This window comes from Osmerus mordax, chromosome 13, assembly GCF_038355195.1.
Source record: "Osmerus mordax isolate fOsmMor3 chromosome 13, fOsmMor3.pri, whole genome shotgun sequence".
Lineage (NCBI taxonomy): Eukaryota > Metazoa > Chordata > Actinopteri > Osmeriformes > Osmeridae > Osmerus > Osmerus mordax.
The window spans coordinates 3,116,832-3,140,810 of record NC_090062.1 but is presented as its reverse complement, the minus strand read 5'-3'; the positions used below and the strand labels follow the sequence as shown (position 1 = coordinate 3,140,810).

At 42.2% G+C, this 23,979-nt stretch overlaps 2 protein-coding genes across 8 annotated transcripts in view; both read right to left on the bottom strand.

The window, feature by feature from the left end:
• Window positions 1–2,510: 2,510 nt before the first annotated feature.
• parvab (parvin, alpha b) lies at window positions 2,511–9,267 on the bottom strand. Its single transcript, XM_067249329.1, has 13 exons — window positions 8,999–9,267; window positions 6,990–7,079; window positions 6,744–6,814; window positions 6,554–6,656; window positions 6,324–6,464; window positions 5,360–5,475; window positions 5,203–5,261; window positions 4,148–4,167; window positions 3,945–4,006; window positions 3,798–3,866; window positions 3,597–3,698; window positions 3,425–3,497; window positions 2,511–2,695 (listed from the first exon to the last, which is right to left on the bottom strand). The coding sequence occupies exons 1-13, from the start codon at window positions 9,132–9,134 to the stop codon at window positions 2,619–2,621; spliced, it is 1,119 nt and encodes a 372-aa protein (XP_067105430.1). The 5' UTR covers window positions 9,135–9,267; the 3' UTR covers window positions 2,511–2,618.
• An 8,145-nt stretch (window positions 9,268–17,412) lies between these two features.
• Window positions 17,413–23,979, bottom strand: part of mical2a (microtubule associated monooxygenase, calponin and LIM domain containing 2a) — a 34,685-nt gene continuing 28,118 nt past the window's right edge. For 2 of the 7 annotated variants that reach the window (XM_067248540.1, XM_067248541.1), the window contains exons 19-26: window positions 23,617–23,724; window positions 22,329–22,478; window positions 22,090–22,173; window positions 21,748–21,840; window positions 20,989–21,126; window positions 20,362–20,539; window positions 20,200–20,276; window positions 17,413–20,099 (exon numbers count right to left, since the gene is read on the bottom strand). In XM_067248540.1, the coding sequence (XP_067104641.1) occupies window positions 19,692–20,099; window positions 20,200–20,276; window positions 20,362–20,539; window positions 20,989–21,126; window positions 21,748–21,840; window positions 22,090–22,173; window positions 22,329–22,478; window positions 23,617–23,724 (1,236 nt within the window). In that variant the 3' untranslated portion in view covers window positions 17,413–19,691. The remainder of the gene's footprint in view (window positions 20,100–20,199; window positions 20,277–20,361; window positions 20,540–20,988; window positions 21,127–21,747; window positions 21,841–22,089; window positions 22,174–22,328; window positions 22,479–23,616; window positions 23,725–23,979) is intronic. The other 5 variants (XM_067248543.1, XM_067248544.1, XM_067248542.1 and 2 more) reach the window with 5 other exon arrangements.

The following is a 23,979-nucleotide window of genomic DNA, read 5'->3' as shown; positions in this document are numbered from 1 at the left end:
AATGTTTAAAATGTGATTAAAAGCAGATGTGAGTGCAGATAGTATCTGTGACTGAGGATTTGACCATATCACACAAAAACATCTTTTAGAGAAGTGCTTCATGTCCTTCCATCCAAAAAAGCACCGTGCTGCTCATCTTGCAAACAGAAAAGCTATCCTTTTAGAAATAGTTATGAACAAGAAAACCTTGTCTTTTGAAGCTACACTGAAGTAAAGTTACAGATTCAATACTACCATACAAACTTTATTACAGTAGGTAAAGTAAGTTCAAATACTGTACTTGCAGGTTCAAGATTGAGGAGAGATTCATTCCCTCAGAACTCAGGGTACAAATCGATGGATAAACAGATGGAGTGCCCTACCCTGTAATAAGTATAAACCACTTATCAGCAGTATCAGTCACTCCTTACCTCACTGTTTTCCTTTTTTGTGAAGAGTTCTTTTATTTTTTGTATTTTTTTTCTTACAGTAAGAGCAGTTGTTATCCAAGGGAAAGTGGGGCTGATCCTGGTTGTGCCTCTCAAATGCATGGAGGCTTATTTGATATGATGAATGGATGCAGAAAAAGTGATAGGAGGGTAATTGCACTTAATGGCTGGAAAAGCTCCTTTTGAAGACACCTTTGCGCACAGCTCACTGCCTGATTATGGGCGGTCATTTTGTCGCTGATGAAAATGCAGGGCTCTTAGTCCCTCGGTTCCACTGATGATAGCATGGTCAGAGATGATCATCAGAACAATAGGATATCGAAAAGGCGTTGTCGCAGTCCAGTCTTAAATGTCAGAGAAGTGATACTCTATCCTTAGGCTTCATGCTTCAATTTATTGCGATAGTTGTAGGTGTTAAAACCACTGTGGAAAGGAAAGCAGGACAAAAACAGCAGCCCATTAAACGGACTCAGATATATGACAGCTTCTCCTTTTTAATAAAGCTTTTCAGTCCACAAGAGAACTATTTGAAATAACTGAAGAAATGGGTCTTAGAGCTTTGTTCTGTAATCAAAGACTGAAGTGCAGGAAACTCACTCATCACTGTTCTCAATTAAAGTCACTTGACATGAAAAGTTAAAAGCCTCTAATTTCAAGTGTGTCTACATTGAAAGGAACAGTAGAGAGAAATAACATCACCATTTCTAAAACGAAGCCATTTAATGAAAGGTTAAATTATAACCTTGTCATGTGTTGTGCTTCTCTATGTGCTATAGATGTCATAAGAACAATGTGACATTCCTATTCACTGCTAACCAATTGACAAGTCATTCCATCAGTCAGCTAGGGTTGGTAGGGCCAGTAATAATTTCATTAATTACAAGCTGAGTACACTAAAGACCAGTCTATAGTTTAGAAAAAACTCAGATTAACATGCTGAAAAGCCATGGTATTGAAATAAAATGCAATATTTGAGGACATTAAAATCACTTTGTTTTTAAATGTTCTAAACCCAGTTATGTGCCATTTCACATATTTTGCATTGGGGTTGAAATCATGCTGAACATACAAACTCAAACACACATCCACAAAACACATCCACTCAGAGTAGAATTACACTATTTATTAAATATGTATTATAAGATTTATTTAAAATCTATAAAACCTACAAACATTCCAACTACAAAAGTGAAATTACTTATTTCAACTTTAATATTCTGCTACTTTCAGAGCTAGAATACACTAGAATACAATGAATGCAGTTCATGGTTTATAGTAACAAAGAAAAAATCTGCCTTTGACCTTAAAAACGATTACCTCCACCTGCTGTTATTTTCATTAAATGTTTATTTGAATTTAATGACAGAAATAAAAAATATTTAAAGATTCTGCCTACGAGCTTTTAACAATGTATTTATCATATCCATGCAATCCAAGCAACATATCTCTGTAACAGTTTACATTAAGCATCTAACAAATGGGCATATTTTGGGAAATACTAAATAACTTTAAGACGTCCAACTTAACGTGCAGAAGATGGACATATTTTGGCATCATTAAGCACTATGTTTAGTCGTATAAAATAGTTCTGTTACTCACAAATATACATCATACAAATTGTATTCCTGGTTTATTGGTTCAAGTAGATATAACAATTTGCTTACTTGTTTTTACCAAATAATAAAAATAATATCAATAAAGCATTTGTTATCTTTGGAAGAGGGCAATGATACATTAAGATCAAGAGGTCAGCCTAAAAGGTAAAATAAGGAACAGAACAGTGTATCTTCATGTCCTGTACAGTGCAAGACCCAGCATCATTTTCATGGCACAGCTTACATTATATTATTTCCTTCACAAATCCATACGGTCCTTCGGTATTGGTGCAATTCTATAGTTGTGTTTCAAAGTAGACTTCAGAGGGTGTGGTCACCATTCACAAATTACAAAGTCTATAAAGACTAGTAACCAATGGTCCAAATGCTAGCTAACAAGACAGCATTATTGAATAATTTAATAAATTGACCTTCAGTAATTAAGCTTATCTTATCTTATACAATAGGAGTGCAATAGGAGTGTGAATTGAGCAAGCAAAAGTTATAGGATTAGATATGGGGGCCCAAACATCACTCAAAAGACAGCTTTCGCTACACAGCCTGAAACGTTATACGATGGTGAACAGATTCTGCTTCACTCCACATTTCTGTATTTGGTGAAGAGGTTGTACAATACCCTTAAGGTGGATTTCAGGTCACAGTTCACAATATCTGCAAGAACAATTATTTGAAGAACAATTATTAAAGACAAACATCAGACAATGAAACGTTCACATTAAGAAACCAGACAGATCTACATCATTGAGCAATGAGACATACGTAGACATTGTACAATTCCTTCTTCACAGATAATCTGCAATTACAGTAAACACAGTAAACAAACACTTTGTTTACAGTAACAACTACTTTAATTATACAAATATTTCAAACAATTACTATATATATTATTGAATTATTGACTTATATTTTATTTAAACAGATGTTTAATGAATATTTAGTGCTAAGGTTAAAAACAAGCCACTGAGTAGGTGAATCGTATTGAACACTAGTCAAAAGTCTAATTGAAGGGCATCCCTCCATGTTATAGGCGAGCAGTCACCCTCTCATTGGTGCTTGACTGTAACATTAAAACTATTACAAGCCTCAGTTCAACGGACCCACATGCCAATGCCCAGAGGATCAGCATAATCCCACACCAAATAGGCTTGCATCCTCTGTTTTCTCTGTCTGTGTCTCACTGATTATAACACATGCACTTACATAACCATAAGAATATATCCACATAATGTCATACAGCCCAATCCTGAAAATATTTTATACTAGTTATAGTCGTTAACGGTTTAAAATACTCTGGATATCTTTACTGTTTAAAATCTACTACACTGCTTTGAGATGAGATGTCAAAGATCGGAACTAAGATACTTGTGCTAAGATACTTACCCTCTGCTCTGGGCTTGGGCTTCTCCAGACCTCCATCTTGCATCAGTTCAAAGGAGAAGGCCACGTTGTGCACCTGTAAGGGACAAGCTGCCATGAGTCCAGCCAGTCTAGTCACCTGATCTTACTGTATTGTAAATTCACCCACAGCGGTGGTTAATGGGTTCCTTCATACCTTTTGATCAAAGTTTTCTGGAGTGAGGAAGAAGTTGTGTAAGGGAACAAAGTAGCCTTCCAGCAACCCCATCAGCAAAACCAGGTATACACCATCAGCAAACTGGAAAACATTTCACCAATGTATAGTCAGTATCAGATGTGCTACAGGATAAAAAAAGTAATTGAAGATTAATAATTATAATTCAGAGGAGTATCGCACCTGTGTGTCAAGTTCAGACACCTCAAGGTTCAACTTGTTCAAGTGCTTGTTTACAAATGTGATCAGCGTCTGAAAGACAGTAGGAGGCTTGTTTACTTTCGTAAAGCGTTCAACAGTTAATATAAAATGTTACAGTACAGGACCTACCTTTTTTACCACGTTCAGCTTGTCGGGCGCGTGGTCAAACAACGTATCAAAGGCATCTCTCTCTGAAAGAGGGTGAAGTGTGATGACATCAACATTGGAGAGTTTGTGAGAGTTTCAAGTTTGTGAAATTGAAAACTTTGACAAAAGGTATATGTAATGAGACGAGAGAAACGTTTGTTTAGAGGATTGTTAAGACTACAAACCATGTCTTCCTGATAAAGCTCTGCAAGAAAAGTTACAAAAGTATTTCAGTATCAGACCGATCACACTCACATCAGAGGAGAAAAAAACATTAGACCGAACTTTAAATGAAAGACAAAAAAAACTAAACAAGGACCTTGTTTAAAACCATAGAAGAATATTAATTGAATGCAGATGGTCTTAACTAGAGGGCCAGGCTGGAACACAAACAAAGAGATGTGGAGTTGAGGGAGGGGCTGTGGGTGAGTCCCCTGGAGCAGAGTGATCAAATGTGGCTGTGGTTGTACTGGGGCCTGGTCGGAGGCCTGGTGGACCTGTGCCCAGGCGCCTGGCCTTCATGGTCCAATCCTTCCCGGCAGAGGCATGCTTCGGCAGCTGCTGCCCCTCACAGGATCACAGCCCCAGGGCTGGGCCCCCAGCTCTTCCCCTCCTTATCTGCTGAGATGATTTGCACCCGTTGGAGCCTTATTAATCAGCCGCAGCTCGGTAAAGCAGTGGTCGGTTGGCAGAAGCACACCAGGCACCCCCCCCCCCCCCCCCCCCTGCTCTACCCCTCCCGGACAGTGCTCACTAAATCTGCCCATCAGCATGGGGATCCAACTCTCCCATATCGGACCCCCTAGGTGCTGGCGTGGCCGAGCTGTCTTTACGCTTTAAAGTGAGGACAGGGGAGGCCAGTCAATTGCTCTCATCAGCCTCTCGGTTGTTTCAACTGCTTCAATGCCCAGTGGACTCATTTGCTGCTGATTTGTTCAGAGATATTTACAGACATTGTGTGCTTGGCTCTCTAATCTCCTTGTTTTGTATGACCTTCAGAAGCGAAAATGAGTTTTTGTGCAGGCAGTAAAGTACAGTACAAGCAGTAAAGTAATTTCCTAAGGGAACAACAAATTATGGATTTGCAAGGTAAACATTTGTTGTTTACAAATACAAAAATCATCAGCTAAAGACGTCAGGTTGTTGGAATTTATCCAGATGAATTAATAAAACGTTTAACAGCAAAGGTAGAAATGGACAGTTAACAGTACAAATGGGGGAAATACACACAAGGACGTACTCTGTATTCCCGGTAATCTCTTCCTGAATCTGACGAGACTGGAGGATGCCTTCTCGTTTCTGAAAGGAACGCAGGAAAAAATCTTAATTTGAAACCTGTCTTTTTTGTTTTGCTCTCTACTCAAGCACTCCTCTGGTAACAGTAAAAGAATGAGTACCTGTACGACCACAACTTGAATGGACACGTGGTCAGGTAGTCGGATTGGAGCACGGAAATGCTGGGCCAATGCCACCAGCAGATGGAGGATGGCCACAATGCTTTTAGCATGAACCGCTGGAAGGAGGAAAAAGGGATCAACTGAAAGATGAAGTCAAAGCTGCAGTCGTTCTTACTGTCTTTCCTCTGTGCATTGTCACTGTTCCAGCCAAAATGCAATTGTTCCTCTGTAATCAAGATAAGCAATACTCTCGGCATTCCCAATGCCAAACTGAAGGTTAGAGAAAGGTCACACACCAAACGATAAGGTTTCTGTAATCTGAGTGTGTCAGGGTCAGCTATCTGACAAGTTTCTTCTCCAGTTCAGAGTGAAAGAACCATCCTGGATCCATCCACCAAATATAAAAACCAGACATGCCTCTCAAATATGATAATCCAACATTGCAATAACTGTTTACTGATCATAGAGGCGGATAGGAAAGCCAAACAAAGGGCTTCGTAGGCCTTTGATCACAGTAAAAAAAGGATCCTATTGATTTCTCAAGTGCTTTTTAGATAATCTATAAAGGGTAAAAGAACAAAGAAATTTCAACTGGAATTGAAGAGAATTGGAATTACATTAGAATAACAGGCATGGGAGGCTGAATTTGAATAACAAAGTGAAACAGACAAGGCTTCCTCAGATGAAGACCAAATGTAAGGATTGATTTGCTGTCCTGCTGCGTGCAGTGACCACCCCCTACACTAGGTGAGGAATGGATTATTTCCCTGTTCCGAATGTCAGAGGGACAGCCAGGCAGCACGTTAGCAGAGAAGTTCTCTCTTACCTGGCAAGGTGACCAAGCTAACTGAATTCAATTTCAAAATAGCAGGAGATGATACATTGAATGAGTTATTAACACAGTATTATTAAGAGTAAACTTCTACGCTGCAACATTCTGTTAAACGCTGCTTATGTCACTTACAGTCAATAGTCCATTTGACGTTTCTGGTGGAGACCTTGAGAGTGTCGTTTATCTTCTCTAGGACTGTCTGCAGCTTCTGTTTCTGGGCGATCTCGGACTGTGTCACCTCTGCAACGTTCAGCTTCTCTCCTTCTAGCTTCTCTACAAAACAGGAGGAGTTTGAAAACAACATATACCAGGGTACAGTTGCATGAAGGGTACAGTGAGGTAGGAAGGGAAGTCTGGAATACCAAAGAGTTTCTGGAGAACCTGTCCGTCGTAAAGGTCTTCTGCCAGGTCTTTGACAATGATTCTCTCCCCCACCAGGACATCATTAATCCAGTCTATAAGGACCTGCATACAAGCACACAGAATTCACACGTTTTAGATTGGACCACTTCACGGCAATGTATTTTCAATAAAATATTGAATGTTTCACACCTTCATCAGTTCCTGCAGTTTGGGATCATTCCTTGAGTTGGGGTCCACCATGGTGCGTACCTCATTCTCCTCTGAATGTAGAAAACATAGAGCATCCACCAGGCCACATGCACACATACAGTACACACACACACACAGAAAGACAAACAACCACAAACATACACACCTCAGATCATGACTGAATCATGGCCCACAACTGGGAAAGAGAATGTGCTTTTGTTAGTTGTTAGAAGCCAGAGGCCTCACCCAGCATGGTGTCCTCTGGATCCAGCTCAAAGGGGATGGGGCTGAGGGGCAGGTTGATGGCATTCATCCCTTCCTCCTGGAGCTCCGACACTGTAGAAACACCACACCTTTAGTGGCCACACTCAATGTGGCACACGCTAATTATTACAAAGAGCACCGTGGCCTCCGCTGTGGTGAGAGGCGGGAAAAATGTGTCCAGCAGGGAAAATCTGAGAGCAAGTCAAATCACATCAGCGCCACACAATATCAGTCCCCATCATCTCAGCAGAGAGCAAATAGCAGAAAGAAAGAAAAAGAGAGAGATGGAGAGAGAGAGAGAGAGAGAGAGAGAGAGAGAGAGAGAGAGAAAGAAAGAGAGAGAGAGGTGGACTCCTATACTACCTAAAGATGTGTGCTCTCCACTCATTCCACGCAATTTATGGCACTTTTCCTCAGGTTAAACTGTGCTCTTCATGCAAGGCAGCCAGTATCATGACATACTGGTCTTACCAGTAGGAGCTGGTTCCAAATGCACCTGCTAATTATAAGTGGTTACCCTTGGACACGTCTGGGATAGACAGGAGAGATGGAGAGCTTAGCCTAGCTGTGATCTATAAGATAAGGCACCTCATTGTTGTGAGTGACAATCTACAGAGACAGACAGAATGAGCAGATCACATAATGAGCATAAAGGAGAATTTGAAAGTGTGAATGGCATTAAATGGCAATCATTGAAATTTTCCTTATCTCTAATAGATCAGCCCTATTACCTGCAGTGTGTGAAAATCTAACACTAAATACTGTACTGTACTATTATGATTTTTTAAATATACATTTATGTTGAAATTCATATGTATTCTCCAAATTCTTTGATAAAAAAATGTGAGGAAGTAGGCCCCCCAGGGATATCAACATCCTGTCACTAATCAACACCAATACCTCCCCATGCTGTTCATGCCTAGCTCACTGAGGCAGAGACCGGCTGATGTGATGACTCTTGGGTGTTCTGGGGTTCTTCCATGAACTGCTTCATCCATTTAGAAGCTTCTTCAAACTGATGAAGGTTCGTTCTTAGACAATCGGTAACATCTGTTCTAATGCATTCTCACCACGAATATAACTGAGTTCCTTTGTTTTCTATTCATATTCAGAGGCTGCAGCTTTCCAGAAACATCCCTCTGGGCCCAACTGTTTGCATACTCATCTCCAGGTAACCATATCCTATTCAGCCATTGAATAGGATACAATACAAGGTATTTCACAATTTACTCTAAGCTCGGACTGACAGACTGTCGAAATCACAGGCACTGAAAGCATACATCAGACACAGTGGAAGAATCTCAAATGTAACGAATAACAGTTGTTAAAAAATTTTAAATGATCTAAAACTGGATGCCAAAAGTGTTCCTTTATGTAAGATAAATAGCCTATACAACAAAAATACCTGTTTGGAAAGCAACCTTGTATCACCTCTGCAGTTAACATTGAGACAGGGGTTGGAAAGAGCATGAGATTCTTATCATTCCCTTATGATTCATTACCATGGGCCAGGCCATTGGGCCTCTTTCCTTACATGGCAAAAGGCTTAGCTGTGTGAGTTGTAAACACAGTAACGGTCTGTGCTTGGGGTTAGCCTAGACCCACTTCATGAATCATCATATAAAATAAGGCTTCAGCTATTTTGATCAATAAGATGCACTTATGATTGTTAAGGAACTGGGGCTGTTGTGACAGGACATGCCATAATAGTCCCACTTAGGGTCACCAAGTGACGTATTCAAATGTCAAAAGATAAACAGACACACCCGATGAGAACGTACAATAAAAGTATTAGTAATAGGGTTTTTTAAACAAAAACAAAAACACTTTATTGAAAGATCATATAGGACTACGTAAAAAGTACATAGAAAATCACATTTGAATTGTTATGAACGTTTTATTTTTTAAGTGCCAAATGCATTAAATCGTAAATTTCACATGGGATGAGGATCACATTTAATATAAAAAGTTACTGATACAGGATCACGAACCTTCTTTTGCCTTCTTTCTTCTAGCCAAAGTTCCCCCGAGTTTTCCGAGAAAGGAGTCATCCTTTTTTCTGGTGGGTGGTGATTTTGGAGTCGGGGATTTAGGAGAAGACGGTGATTTCTGAGGCGATGAAGCCATTTCTTATTTCTAATTGCGTTATTATCTATCTGAAGGTGCTAGTTTGTGTCATTGAAATACTTTCTGCTTGTTAAAGTTCATCTAACGGAAGCGGAATTCCAAGTATGCGCTTTGCAATGAGACGTCTCCCTGTTATTTGATTCCCGTGGTTGTTCCCGTCTGGTTCCCACCCATTTTTCCCTACCGAATAGGAAAATCACTAGCTCTTTTATAACGGTATCAGTATTGCCTTCGGGATTTACCATGAAACATATATAAATGGTTGGATGTGTACTATCAGGATTTTCCACACATTTTTTCCAGGTTTCCTAAATATAAACTCAAATATAAAAAACTCTCATTTGTTGAGATTTAAATAGATTTCTGAAACAAGTTTTCTAGTTCTGTAAATGTATAGCCCATGGCGTCTCTTTTGATACAATTATTTGAACAAAAAAAAAACATGTAAAGATGTACAGGGGACCTGTCGGCCTTGTGATGTCATTACAGAGACATTTCCCATGTTGTCCTGGTGGACAGTCTGCCGTTGTCCTGATGTTCCAGGCAGACATGGTGGCCCTCTGGCCCTGCTATCTAGCCCAGGACCAACTCCATGCTGCACCGCTGTTGTTTGAACCTTCAGTAATCTGACCAGCCCTCTCAAATGCATTTCTCAATAGACTAATGTTATGTTATTTGACATGAGATAGAAAGATAAGCGGAGAGGCCTGTTTTTTAAGATTACATTTAGAAATTGCAGAATTATGTTGTCCTGTATTGGCTGGCATTGCACTTTGTATAGAAAGAACACTCTTATCAGCCTTTTGACATGTTTATGCCAATGGTATTTTACTTGTATTTTGTCTGACTGACGTCAGAGTTGTTTTTACAGAAATTAAAAATAAGAACTGGAAATACAATAACAAAGAAGCCTAATTGTTACATAATAACCTCTAATTAAATATGAGTAAATGTTATCTGCTCCACTGATTGTTGAAGTGGAATTGATTTGCCACCAAGAGTGGTTACATGTCCATGTGGTGTGTATCACTGGAGTAAAATAATCAGTCTCTTCTGGAACATATTGTACCAATGTGTCTTTCTTTCTGCAGTGGGAAGGTTACTTCCATTTAAGGGAATGATTTGTATGAAAGTGCTAAGTTAATGAAATGTTACATTTTTAGATTCATCCTTCCCCTATTTCCCAGTTTTTATTGCCTCCTTACAGCTTCTGTAATTTCAATGCAATTTCAACCACAGATTGCTATTTTTGCTTGAATGCTAATCTTTGTTATTGTATAACCTGTTTGCAAGTCCGTTTTTGTATTTAAGATAAGGGCATTTAAATGAAATATGAAATGCTTGTAGGGTCAGACCAGCAGCTGTCACATTGCTCTCCACGGGAAGAGTGACGAGGACAGGCACAGCAAAACAAGTGAGGGTGGCCGCTGCAGTCAATTTCAGTGCTATAGTACTTCACCACAAATACCCCTCGCTGCGCCTTGCTCAGTTCTATGAAAGACAGTGAGGGGTAAAGCAAGACCATTACAAAAATGTTTTTGTGTCAGCAATGAAATAAAATGACCTCATTGCCCTGTGGCCTTCAGTCACCAACTGACACATGTTTGTGTGAAATCGGAGTCATAGAGCCCTTGTTGATGCTGTTGTGTTTGATACTGTGCAGCCACATGGAGGAAATCTCCTTCTGAGACTCGACACAATTAATGAGAGTGAGAGATCTGTTGCGGGGCTTGTTTTGTCAGTGTCGCCCCATGGTTATGGCAACTCAGTTTGATTCCCCCCCCGTGCTGGAGGACCCCGCTGAGGGGAGAGGCACAAGGAACACGACGGTGCAGGGATGAGAGCCAAGTCCTTCCTCCCTCCTCCACATCCCCTCCCCTACCACATCCGGCGTCCTCTGTGCCTCCCCTCCACTCCCTGCTGGGGTCCGCTTCCCCCCTCCAGGTCAGGCACGAAGAACTACACCTTCCCTCACCTATTCCACTCGCATCCTCTCTGCCCAGTAAGAGAAGCTCTGTTCCAAGTGTACCAGCCCACACACCAAGGCCCTCACATCTGGAAGGGTGACATAAAGGACAGGGCGATCCTAATGTACTGTACAACAAATCTCTGCGTGTCCTCTGCAGAGAGTGTTCTGTGTACAATGCCAGGGATGGAAACCTCCGTCACGTTTACAGCTAGTGTTTAGCATCACTGGCAGAGATGCAGGGGTCAATACTCAGCAAGAGACACACACAGACCCAGACATTCAAAAAATACGATTGACCACAAGATAGTTCACTTGGTTAGCTCTTCATCATGGTCTCTTTTAACCCTAACCCCCTTCTCCAGGCACGAAACACAAGTAATCCAATGCAAAATAGATCATTTATGCAGTATGGTCAGACTAAATGCTTTTAAACCAGAGCTCTGTTCTCTTCAATTGCGTAAGCAAGGGTCGCATGGTGGGTCTAAATGGCTTTGCATGGTTTGTTTTCTGCCTGTAATTGAATAGAATATCACCAGCCAGTAATTCTGCAGATAACCCCTAGGTACTATATCTATATAGATACATCATCTGCACCTCTATTTGCATCCATTCATTTAGTCAATGTTGTAACATGAGCATTAAGAATTCTGGCTATAGAAAATACATTGTACGATAAATTTAATAATTGAAGATTTTCCATTAAGATCGGCATTTAAAAACTACTTTAATCTAGGATTGAGAAACTGTTTTCTGTTGTCCTTGAACGTATAATTGTCCTTTGAATTGGTATTTGTGGTGAAGGTCACATATGGGCTAAGACAGGATGACATGACACCCATCGTATTGTCAGATAGAGGGTTGGGTGAAGATCCCATTAACCTTTCCAATGGAAAGATAACACAGATATTGTCTCGCAGGACTGTTGATAACAACAGCGTCAGTCTAAAAGTGAGCAATGGACGATGAGAGTTTAGAGTCTAGTCTCTGTTGACAAACGTCCCCAAAAAATCTTCCAGTTTGTTTGTGGGATTCCTTCAAGACAACAGTGTCCTCTAGTGGATGTCCTTTTCATTGAATGTGGATTTACTTATTTCAACAACAGTGCAGTTAACGGATGTATGGAGATAGTCACGGTGTCTATTGAGGATGTACTTTTCAGTGTGTTCCCTGTATGACAACTTGGAGGATCAACTTGTCTTGTAACATGCTCTTCCATACTTTAAGTTTGTCATGTGACATGGAACACTATACACTTGTGTGATTTGTAGATGATTATATTAAAAAGCTCAATCACATGCACAACTCGTGAAATTGATACACTGGTCCATTTCCTGTGGGGGATCAGCTACAATAACAGTCGAATCGGAGCTCTGGGAATCCTACTGTTGCATATCAGAGCTCTGCAGCACGATGATCAGGACAAAGAGGGAGGGGAGAGGAAAGAAGTACCGCAGGAAAAGGAAAAGCTGGAAACTAGGGAGGAGGGCCTTCACAGACAGAGACAAACATACTAGAGAGAGAGAGAGAGAGAGAGAGAGAGAGAGAGAGAGAGAGAGAGAGAGAGAGAGAGAGAGAGAGAGAGAGAGAGAGAGAGAGAGAGAGAGAGAGAGAGAGAGAGAGGTATTTATTTCCCAAGAGGTCTGGAAACTGTTATGCACATAGAGGGGAGTTTCTGCTGAAAGCTGACTACGGCTGACAGCACATAACCAGCCGGAGGGTGGCATTGAATGAACATAGATCCTTTTATTAAACTGTGACCTACCTTTCTATTTACTTACTTCTAAACACTTTGCTCTTTGCACATTTCAGTATTTGACTATATTTATATTTAACTATATTTGAATATTAGTTTTTATGTACCTGTTATGTATCAAAACGTGTTATTTACCTTCTATAATTGTATGTATCTGGCTGCGATGGCAATTTAAATTCCTGCCAGGGATGAATAAAGTTAAGTATCTATTGTATCTATCTGGTTATCGTATTCCAGACAGAGAGAACTTCACCGTGCCTTCACCGTGCCTTCACCGTGCCTTCACCGTGCCTTCACCGTGCCTTCACCGTGCCTTCACCGTGCCTTCACCGTGCCTTCACCGTGCCTTCACCATGCCTTCACCGTGCCTTCACCGTGCCTTCACCGTGCCTTCACCGTGCCTTCACCGTGCCTTCACCATGCCTTCACCGTGCCTTCACCGTGCCTTCACCGTGCCTTCACCGTGCCTTCACCGTGCCTTCACCGTGCCTTCACCGTGCCTTCACCATGCCTTCACCATGCCTTCACCGTGCCTTCACCGTGCCTTCACCGTGCCTTCACCGTGCCTTCACCATGCCTTCACCGTGCCTTCACCATGCCTTCACCGTGCCTTCACCGTGCCTTCACCGTGCCTTCACCATGCCTTCACCGTGCCTTCACCATGCCTTTCTGTCTGTCATTCATAAACTACACATTGAGAAGATGACATCTCGAGGTTCAGCTAATTGACTTCGTTTTCATCTTGTGATCCTCTTAATTTCTTCTTCTTTCAAATAGTTATTTCATTTGTTTTCATGACTGTCATGGAATTACTGGGAACATTTTGTAGGGGGTTAAATATTGGAGGAAGATGGGAAACTGAACAGTGTATTAGCATGAACCAAATAATGCCAATACAAATAGAATTACAGTTATTTGACTTTATGGGTTAAATCAGAGCAAGAATGGAAGGTTCAAATGAAATACGCATTTAATAACATTGCAAATGAATGAAATCAATTACAAGGCAAACATGTTACACTTCAAACAATGAAGGTTACAATGAAGGTTAACTCTTACTTACGCTACCATGATTATTGTAAATCAGAGAGACAGCAAGAGGTGACCAAAGATAATGAGTTGAAGGACAAGCCAGAGCTGAGGAGAAGGTCTTAGGCAGAGGCGTTGTTAAACATATAACTCTACTGGGGCACAGGCCCCAGTAGAGTTTTTTTATTTCAAGCTTGCTGCGTACAATGCACTGCTCGACTATAGGAAATGTTCTTGCTTAACCCACTATACAACAGTTCAGGGACGCAAGTTTGATATCTGCTTTGGCAGGGACATCAACAAATTTTTTCGCATTCCTTTGAGTGCAAATACTGTTTTTTTTGTTGCTTCATGTAATATTGTTTTTGGCAAAATTATGTTTTTGGCAAAATAAGATGATAGGTAGGCCTATCATTTAGAAACTATCTTTAGTTTTGTAATGTTTTCTTAGCCTACCTCAATTCTGACTTGTGTGCCGAGTCCGACTCCTGGACTTCTGTGTGCGTGCTGCAGTGGCTATTTAGCAAGCTCAGAAGAGCACACTACATGGAATTCTGCGTGCATCGGTTTGTGTTTTCGGTTAAACACTTTTACAAGCGCTGATTGGGATACTGCGTTTATTTTTTCTGGGATTATCAATCTAAATTAATGCACTGACTAATAACGTAAATTGTTAACTCAAACTTTAAAATGTTACCGGGGCACAGCAGATTTATACTGGGGCATGTGCCCCAGTAAAAAGGGTCTAACGACGCCCCTGGTCTCAGGAGATCAAGAATCTACAGACCAATGCTTCACCATTCCCTTTATACACAAGAACAACCAATCAGACCACTTCTTGACCCTTACTTATCAACATATGACAAGCAACAGTAGGTTACACAATGGGGTGTGAGAGTCATGAAGTTGAGACCCTGTCGAGCAACTCCATATTTTAGCATATGAGAGGTGGGGGTAGGTTGACACCCAGCCTTACAATTTCATATATCGTACTCCTCTTGAGATCTGAAACCTTTTTTTCCTTTTTCATTGTTTTGTTTTTTTCACATGATAAAATAACACAAATAACATTTCAACATCGATAAAATGTCATACAAGATGTATTCCATTCAAATACATTGCTCTTACTAAACTCCCTCTTGTTCTTTATAAAGGAACTCTCCACTACTGGCTCGTAGGGAAGCTGTGTTGCCATGTTCAGGGTCATATATCTCAGCCTCAACTTAATAGCTGCTCCTATAGCAGATGGGAGGGTATGACAACCTGTCAATAACAGCATGCCAATGGGAACACTTTCATTTCCTTGTCCTGTCCTTGAATCACAGGCGCTACAGGCCTTGATCTCTTTCTCTGTCACACTGTGAGAGCCAGAGACTCTGAAACCTATAGGCCCATCCGTGACTATGTGGCCCATGTGAGGTTACCTCCAGAATATCGGCATAAAGTGAATATTTGTATCAGTGGAGGCTCCTCAGGGGAGGAAGGGGAGAATCATCCTCCTCAGTGAAATCTCCCAAAAAATATAATAAGATAAAACGATACTAAATTAATATGCCACCCAAAAATGTATTAAAATGCACAGTATTGAAATGAAGGTCTACACAGTAATAACAGCACTGTCTGTGGTAGAACTATGGTACTTCCGGAGGACATCCAGGCTCCATCCTCCTCTGGCTGCATTGACTTCAATACAAAACCTAGGAGCTGGTGGAACACCCCGTTCATAGATAAGCATTTAATACTACTTCCGGAGGACGTCCTCCCACCAGTCAAAGATTTGGCAGTATGAACTCACATGCTGTCCATCCAATCATTAAACAGTATCCACAGAGCTTTATTAGGGGGGAAAGTGGCAACACTTCCTACACTGCTAGTCTCCCGGGATGCTCGCTGGGGTCACATCAACGGTTACTACTTGAGCATATACTTTTGAATGTGTAGGCCTACATGGATCTGGATGTTGTTTTTTGACAAAAATTATTTTAAATTGATTTTAAAATGAACAATTATTTAGACCCTAATAGCCTAAGTTTCAAACTAATCTTTTTAGTAAGACATAACAAATAACAATAAACATTGATTTGATTGAACAAAAACCAACTGCCTCTGTAGGTGGGTTCTAAGAAATTTGGCTTAGATTATCCTCAAGAATGTTTTGTATAGTAGAGAAGGGTGATTAGTGAGTTGGTTTACTGTGATTCTGTCCCAGGCTGAGCCAGAAACTGAAGCTGAGACAGAAACAAGCGAAGCTGGTTCATGCAGGGGACGCGAGACCTAGCGCGTCACTAGCAATCGTCATCACGCGTCAGGGCACACCTTCCTAATAGGGCGGGGTATATAGCAGGGATCCCGGCACTTGCATTGCTAGTGCGACACATATGCTCTCGGTCTCCTGCGGCCTCCGCCTCCCCGGCCTCCACCATTTGTCTGGTTCTTCTTTTTTCTTCTTTCTCAGGGGGAATGCGTTCGCTGCTCTCTGCCCGGATGTCTAGACGGTGTCTCAGGAGACGGTGTCTCAGTTGGGTGTGGCAGGGAGCCGCTGCGAGCACAACTATATGCCAAATCAAATATTACAATAATGTATTGTATCGTGTGGAATAAAGTATCAGTAACAACACTACTGAGTCTCCTGCCTGAACCAGAACACTGATAGAGAAAAGGAAGGCTTCTTTATCTCTGAGTCGAAGAGCGAAAGAGGGATCCCATGCCTGTCTTTACAAACTAAATCCACAGAGCCCAAAAAATCTTTAGGCAAATGGTTTGCTTGTTGCCATGACAATCCCTCATACAATAATACAAAAATTAAATACTGTCAGAAGTGCACATCCTGTTGATCAAAGAACCAAGGCTGGATTTTAAATTTACAAGCTATTGCACAATATGGTAATTTCATTTTTAAATGTCATTGTGTTATGAAAGCCATGAAAACTGCTCTTCAGTCCCAACTCACAGAAGGTTCAGCTTCATAAATGACCTCGCTCTAAGTGCACATTGATGCCCACATCTTAAAAGAGTCTCTCTTCCTCTTCAGGTAGACCACAGAGGAAGAGCAGACATTCCAGGGTGATTCAAAACAGGTGCCAGGTATAATGGATACTTTTAGTGCTGCTGAATTAGAAGTGAGGCCATGGCTGATCCTTCTGAACTTGTGAGCTGGTTTTCTCTTGCTGAACTGAACTCCCTGACCTCGTGCCCTCATTGCCAAAACATCCTCTCTGACTCCAGCCTGTCCAGAGGGAAGATTGGGAAGTCTATCAGAAACACATCCTTTCTGGAGCTTATTCAGCATACGCACTGAGACAGGTAATGAACTGGCTGGTAATGAATACAGCGTTTAAGGTTAATGTACTACCACTACTACTACTAATAATAATATTACATTTTATTCTAATGCACTTTTCATTTGAAAACAGATCTCAAAGTGCTACTTTGAGATCTACTTTGAGTACTACTACTACTACGGTCACGGTATTCTTTTGTCATTAATCAGCTCATGTGAAATATAATGAAATAATGGACAATTAGTGTTAAATACACTCATTTTTTATTTCACAATTCTTGCAGATACAGAAATGCCATTTTATTGTGACAGGTTCCCTGTTAAGTCCTATGGCAAATTGTTGAATTCACACGACAATTGTGTTTAACCTGTTACAGTATGGCACTGAATGAACACCATGGGAGGATAGTCCCCCCTGCATGTGTTGGTCAAGAGAGCGCTCTCGGGTGGCAGCTTCTGGGTGGAGACAAGAGGGAGAGAGTGGAGAGCAACACAGGGATACGACTGAGCAGAGAAAGCTTCGCAAAACATGTCCTCTTTCAATAGGCGTTAGGCTGGTAGGAGCAAATGCAAAACATCAAAGCACTTTAATGAGCATGCTGAGACTGGGTACAACATCCTATACAACCCTTTACTTTGCCTTAGAGGGAGTATGAACAAAAAAATGATGCCATTGAAGGTGGAGGTTCTACACATTAGTAGTTAGGGAGTCCATTTGGGGTTTATTTGGAAGTGCAAACACATAGATGTCATGGTTACAAATCTGACCAGGTGTCATTTAGATTAACACACCACCACACTGTCATGATCATGCAGTTGATCACCTTCAGAAGGTCATGTCTCCTAACCAATCAGAAGACTCAGCTTCGGAAACTTGTAAACAAGCTTCAAGAGAATCAGGAATAGGAATAAGAGATGAAAGAAAGGACATGAGTTAAAATCCAGGAAAGAGAAAGAACATCTATCTATTAAAAAGGCACAGATGGTTTGTAAATGTGAAGTATAACCATTACATTGTAAATCAGGAATACGTTGTTTCCTCAGAAACATGAGGAATGAAAATAAAAGAGCCAACATGGATCTTTTAGCCTAAAGATTATTACTACAAACTATCTGACCTAGAAGGGACCGTGCGTGTTGCAGACCAAACACTGGACATATTTAAACAGTCAAAATATTCCAGTTAGGGGAAGATTATTTACTCTCTAAAGTGCTTTAAAATTGGACTTGGTAAATGTTTCTAATTTGAATACAATGTAAACATGCAGCTGACTTTCAATATTAGGTTTGTTGTACAAAGATGCTGTGACAGTATTATTACTTAACAAGGTTATCAACACAGGACAATTAGAGACGAGCACACAACCACATAGCACATCCAGAGTTATGAACAGAGTTATGCATAAACAGTCAAAATCAAATCAGGCAATAAAAAAGGTCCCAACATGTGTATGTTGTTAAAAACGATTCAACAACACCTACAATACTGTACATATGTTGGTTTGTCCCCAATGTATGTTATGAATTCTTAGGAAGCCTATCTCCAATTTTCCCAATCCCAAATATTTTCAGTTGGATGAATTTAGCTTCTTTTACGGGTTCAAGACTAAACAGCAGATGGCAGCAGGGAATCAGGTTGAAACAGTCCATGAGTATGACACACAAACACACTCACACAGCAAATAACACATCAAATAAAACCATATAAACCAATGTTGATTAATAATGAAGTCTAGTGAAAATAACTTTTACACTACAGTCAGAGTATCATAAAAAAAAAAACTCTTGTTGAACCTGTGATTGCATGTGTCAGAAGGAAATGATCTGGGAGAACCTGAGACCCAGATGATTGCAGTATACTGACACAGAACAGATCCACACATCCTGACCCAGACTTGAGACTGGTCACAGCTACGTGGCTTTGCATCAGTAGGATACAGTAAGGTCTTTAGCATCAGCACAGGTCTAGTCACTACTGACTGGGACACACATGGTATGGAGAAAGCTAACCAAACGGTAACTCCATTACAACATGTATCAGAGGCACAGGCCAACACAGCTCCATAAGGTAAAGTGCTTCAAGTCAGTCTTTTCAAAAACGTTATTATTGGACCAATAAAATTAGACCTACACTTCAGTTAAGCAATTGAACAACCGGCTTTATTCAGTCCAAGCCAGTTAATAATACACTCAACTCTACAGCAACGTAGATGTTTTCAGCAGTGAGACCGACACCTGACTGATACTGACCACCCAGGGACCACATACAGTATATAACATCCCATGGTACGCACCTATCTTTTCTTTGGTAGGAGAAACACATCAACTGCCCATTTACAACCCTAATAAGTCAGCTAATACTACCAAGGTGCATGTGCACGTAGTCAAACGTTAGCCTGCCATCACATGACAAGACAGGTTTAAACAGGACGAGCCGGTTAAAATGTTCAGCCAGGCCACAGACCTTATTGCACTAGGGTTAGGGGTTAAAGGTCAGGGGTTAGGCCATCCTTTGCGGACGAGCGTCTAGATGAGCCTTTGGCCCAGCTGTTCCTCCAGCCACAGCAGAACAGGCTGGAGGGTGAGAGCCCCAGGCCCGGGCCCGGCCTCGGTATACATTTGCAGCAGCACCTCCTGCATGGAGAGCAGCAGGGGCAGACCCAGGGTCAGCAGCTCATACAGGAAGGCATAGTCCTGGGCATTGGCTCTCAGGTGCACCCCCAGGGCGCGGGCTGTACCATGCAGCCAGCGGGACAGGCGGCGGGGGGAGTCACACACAGCCCGGGTCACACTCAAAGGCCAGCTTAGGCTCTTCCTCAGGCGAGAGCTCAGGGTACCTGCTGATTGGCTCTGCGTGTTGTCAGTCATCTGAGGGGCCACGCCGTTGGAGGTTTGGGAGGTAGTGCCCTCCCTCACCGCCATTCCATTCTGACTCTGAACAGGAAGGAAGGGGGGGCGTTAATATATATATAACAGGCATAACATTTCCTTCAGAATTACATGATAATAATGTTTATTGAATGTTATTGATTACCGAGTGTGAATTGAAAGTCCTCGGTTTAATAATTCCATTTTTGCGTTGAGTGAAATGTAGTTTGCAGTACAGCTTTCCTGGTGGGCAAAATCAAGAAGAGATACAGTTGAGTGACAAGTTAACTGACCAATGAACATAAAGGGCCAAGGGACACAGACATACCCTGCTCAGAGTCAAAGGCATGGCCTCCCTGACGCAGGGCCGAGCCACAGGTGTCGCAGCGAAAGCATTCCCTGTGGAAATAGAGCCCCTCAGCAGAGATCCGCTCCACCACGTAAACGCGCCGCTCACAGAAGTGACACTTGTCTCCAGACTGGGGGAACTCCCGCCGCAAGGAACCCTGGGAAAGTACAGCTGGAGGTCAGTGCACGGTCAGGACAGTCAGAGAAGATAATGACAGAGCTCTTCTACCATCTAAACCTCTCAAACAGTTTCATGGCTGAGGCTACCCACTGTGGTGTGGGTGGTGCAATCACAGTCGACTGTAGTTTCGTATCAACCCAGTGATCAGATAGAATCTCTGCACAAACAGTGACTTACTGTAACATCACAAAACACTGTTAGGAAACATCCCAGTGATTCAAGCCTGCCTGAGTCATGTCAGATAAGACTCCTGTGAGGCTATCCAGTTCATCCCTCATGCTAAGTATCTGACGTGCTGCTTTATCTGATCCTGGGTTGTAAAAGTTCAATTCTGGGATATCGTATAAACCCGCCCTGCCCAGGTAAAGGCTTTTGTTTCAGGCTTTCACAGTCAGAGGGGCCCCACCCCTAGACCAGCCTGCTTACCGGTGATGTCAGGGGCGAGGAGGGAGGAGAGCAGGGGGGAGAGGACAGGGAGGATTTAGGCCTGTGGTCGTTATCATAAAGACTGACAAGAGCCTCAGCTCTGGCTCCTATGGCCAGAGACACCTTCCCAACTGTCCGCTGCAGGATTCACCACAGAGCAAGACACAGGGCGGAAGAGAAGGAGACAGAGAGACAGGAAAAAAGTTGAATGAAAATACAGACAGTTCCTCAGTGACAACAGGAAGCGAAATCGAGAAATGAAGGAGAAGCCCTACTGTATCACTGTGCTTTAGATACTTAAATTAAATCTTAATGTGCTCCCATCATTTAGCAATATGTCATCAATAATTGTGTGTGTGTGTGGGGGGGGGGGGGGCGGGGTGCAGCACTATTGGAAAATGAGCAAAGTTCTCTCGTCAAAATAAGATTCTCTGTTCCAACACGTGGCCAGGCACAAGAGTAAAGTCTCTGGCTATGGCTGGTCAGAGGGCCAGTCTGGAGTCTCCAGGTGGGGTCGTGAGGACGGTGAGAGGCCGCAGCTAACCCCATGTGGGCAGCACCAGAGGAATAACCCCCCCCCCCAGACTGACAGGGAGAGGGACGAAAAAGCATCAGCTAAACTGAATACATGACATCAGAGGGGCTAAAAACAAATCTCACATGCTTCTGGCATGCCAGGTTATGTCTATATGTGTACTTTGTAATTAAGAGGGTAGTATTTGTTACGTTGGCAGGCAAGTGGGGCAGTGGGTAGAATACCTGTTTGAGGGGATTAAAAACAGGCTCCTTCTTAGGCTGGAGCATGGCCGTGTATTGACTCTGGGAAACATATGTGGGGCCACTGCTATTGCACTGAAATAGCAACATCACGGCGATATTATTAACTCCACCACTGTAAGTCACATGCAATCAAAGGTGCAATTATAGGAAAACTACAAAAAGATTAGATGTTAAAAAAACAACATCTAAAAGATCTCTAATTACCCTGTGATTATGTTTTAGAATGAGAGATGGGACATCATTAGGTTTCTCTGCATTTAGTAGAAAATGTTATATATATATATTGCTCTGGTTTGTAAGCACACAAAAAGAAGCACTCACCACAAGTGACTGATTCAAGGGAGCTCTCAGTGTTGCATTCTTACTAAATTGCATATCGAGTCCCTGACATTTACTGGCCTGTGACTGTCCAGATAGCACAAGAGGTAGGAGAAAAGAGAAGAAAGGAGTCAATCCACATTACAGTTCTAGTGATAGTCCAGCTCATTCAGGGCAGATGCAGAAAGGAAGGAGCACTTAGCATGGAGGCACAGAAGGTGAGATGGTGTGGAAATGGTTACCTGCTGATGAAGCACAGAGGATGAGGGTGAGGGTGAGGATGAGGTGGGAGGAGGAGAGAAGGACAGACGGGTGAAGTCGGGTCTAAGACGGCGAGTGATTTTGGGAGAGGGGGGAGGAGGCGATGGTGGGATCGGAGCAGAGGGATCGGCCTGTGCAGAACACATCCATCAGGAGCATGCAGGGACAGGAAACGGACACACCACTTTAGGTAGATGAATCGTTAAAGAGTAAGAGGGCATGCGTGATCAAGCTAACTGAAACCCCAACAGTGGTTATGAAAGCTATTCGAATCTGCTACCCATTCAGGATCCTACTTCTTTATTCAGATGGCACCCTAATGTACGGTGCATTTCTGAGAATGGAAAATAGAGGGGGAAACACCCTGGCGTTTTTGTTCTGGAAGTGTACAGTGTGATGAATGAATGAAAACCTTTATTGCCTCAAGGGTAATTTGTTCTGCACTAAGAGCTTGAAAACAGATACATTCAACACTGCAGACAGGACAGTACAGTGGACATAACATAATTATAAAAAAGGCACAGCGAGACAATAAATGCAAGAATAAAATAATCACAGAAATAACTTAAGATCCTGCAGTAGTACTGGACACCTTGCATGATGACTGTTCCTCCTGTGGGCAGTAAATCAGCCATCCACTCGCAGTGAGGAGAAAAGAAAAAACACCCTACCTTTCAACAGTGTCTGAATCGGAGCACACACCCGGGGTAAGTGAATTACCAGGGCTGTCCTCAAATACAGTGTTTGTAGAATAGAGGGTGAAAGAGAGGTCTGATTCAGAGGGAATATAGAAAAATGTATTGGATCCAGGAGAAACCATTTCATTTCATTATTTCTGCTTGGACAACCAATTGCCTCATGTGTTTTAACAGTGCGTAACACTGTTTAATAGGCTCTGTTGAAAGCCATGACATACTCTCCCCTTTATTGACTCCAGCAAATTGGGCCAAATATTTTTTTTATAATTCTGAACATTGTGTCCCAGCACAACCTGAAATCACCTGGACTGCATTGTGTTAGTCACAGCCTCTGGCTCAAAGATCAAAGGCCTAAACAACATTTCCTTAAAAGTCCTGGCTCCAACCATGACAGGTAGCCTACAAAATGCCTGCCTCATGCTTAGCGGGATGACGGATGGCGAATAACACCAAGCACAGAGCAAGAAATAAACCATGGACAGCTTTAGTTATGCCAAAAACGTGCAACACACACACACACACACACTGTGTGAGGGAGGTGGGATGCAGGCAGGAGGGGGAGTCCAGATACCTCAGGCGTGGAGGTGGGGTCTCCTGAGACCAAGGCCTTCAGATGGACAGCTTTCTCCTTCACACTCTTTTTAAGAAACTCTCTAGCATGCTGGGTCTGCGCTTTCTTCTGCATGGCATCAGGGGCGCCAAGAAACAAGGAACAGACATCAGAATGATGTGCTGGACACTCGGGTCTCCGAGCACACCCACGCAATCTCTGGCAATGACTGGGTCTGTACACAGCTCTCGTGATTAGGGAGGTTATCAACCACAAAAGAGGGCCGTCATGTGCAGTACAAATGAGTAGTGTTTTGTCCTTCTGTCCCACTGAGGCAGCGAATGAGATGTGTGCCGGAGAACAATGGTGGATCTATTGATATTA

Coding starts and splice junctions, on each gene's coding strand:
- parvab (XM_067249329.1), bottom strand. CDS start 9,134: ATGGCTTCATCGCCTCAGAAATCACCGTCTTCTCCTAAATCCCCGACT. Junction 7,080..8,998: donor AAGAAAGAAGGCAAAAGAAG/GTTCGTGATCCT, acceptor GTGTTTCTACAG/TGTCGGAGCTCCAGGAGGAA. Junction 4,007..4,147: donor AGCTTTATCAGGAAGACATG/GTTTGTAGTCTT, acceptor ACCCTCTTTCAG/AGAGAGATGCCTTTGATACG.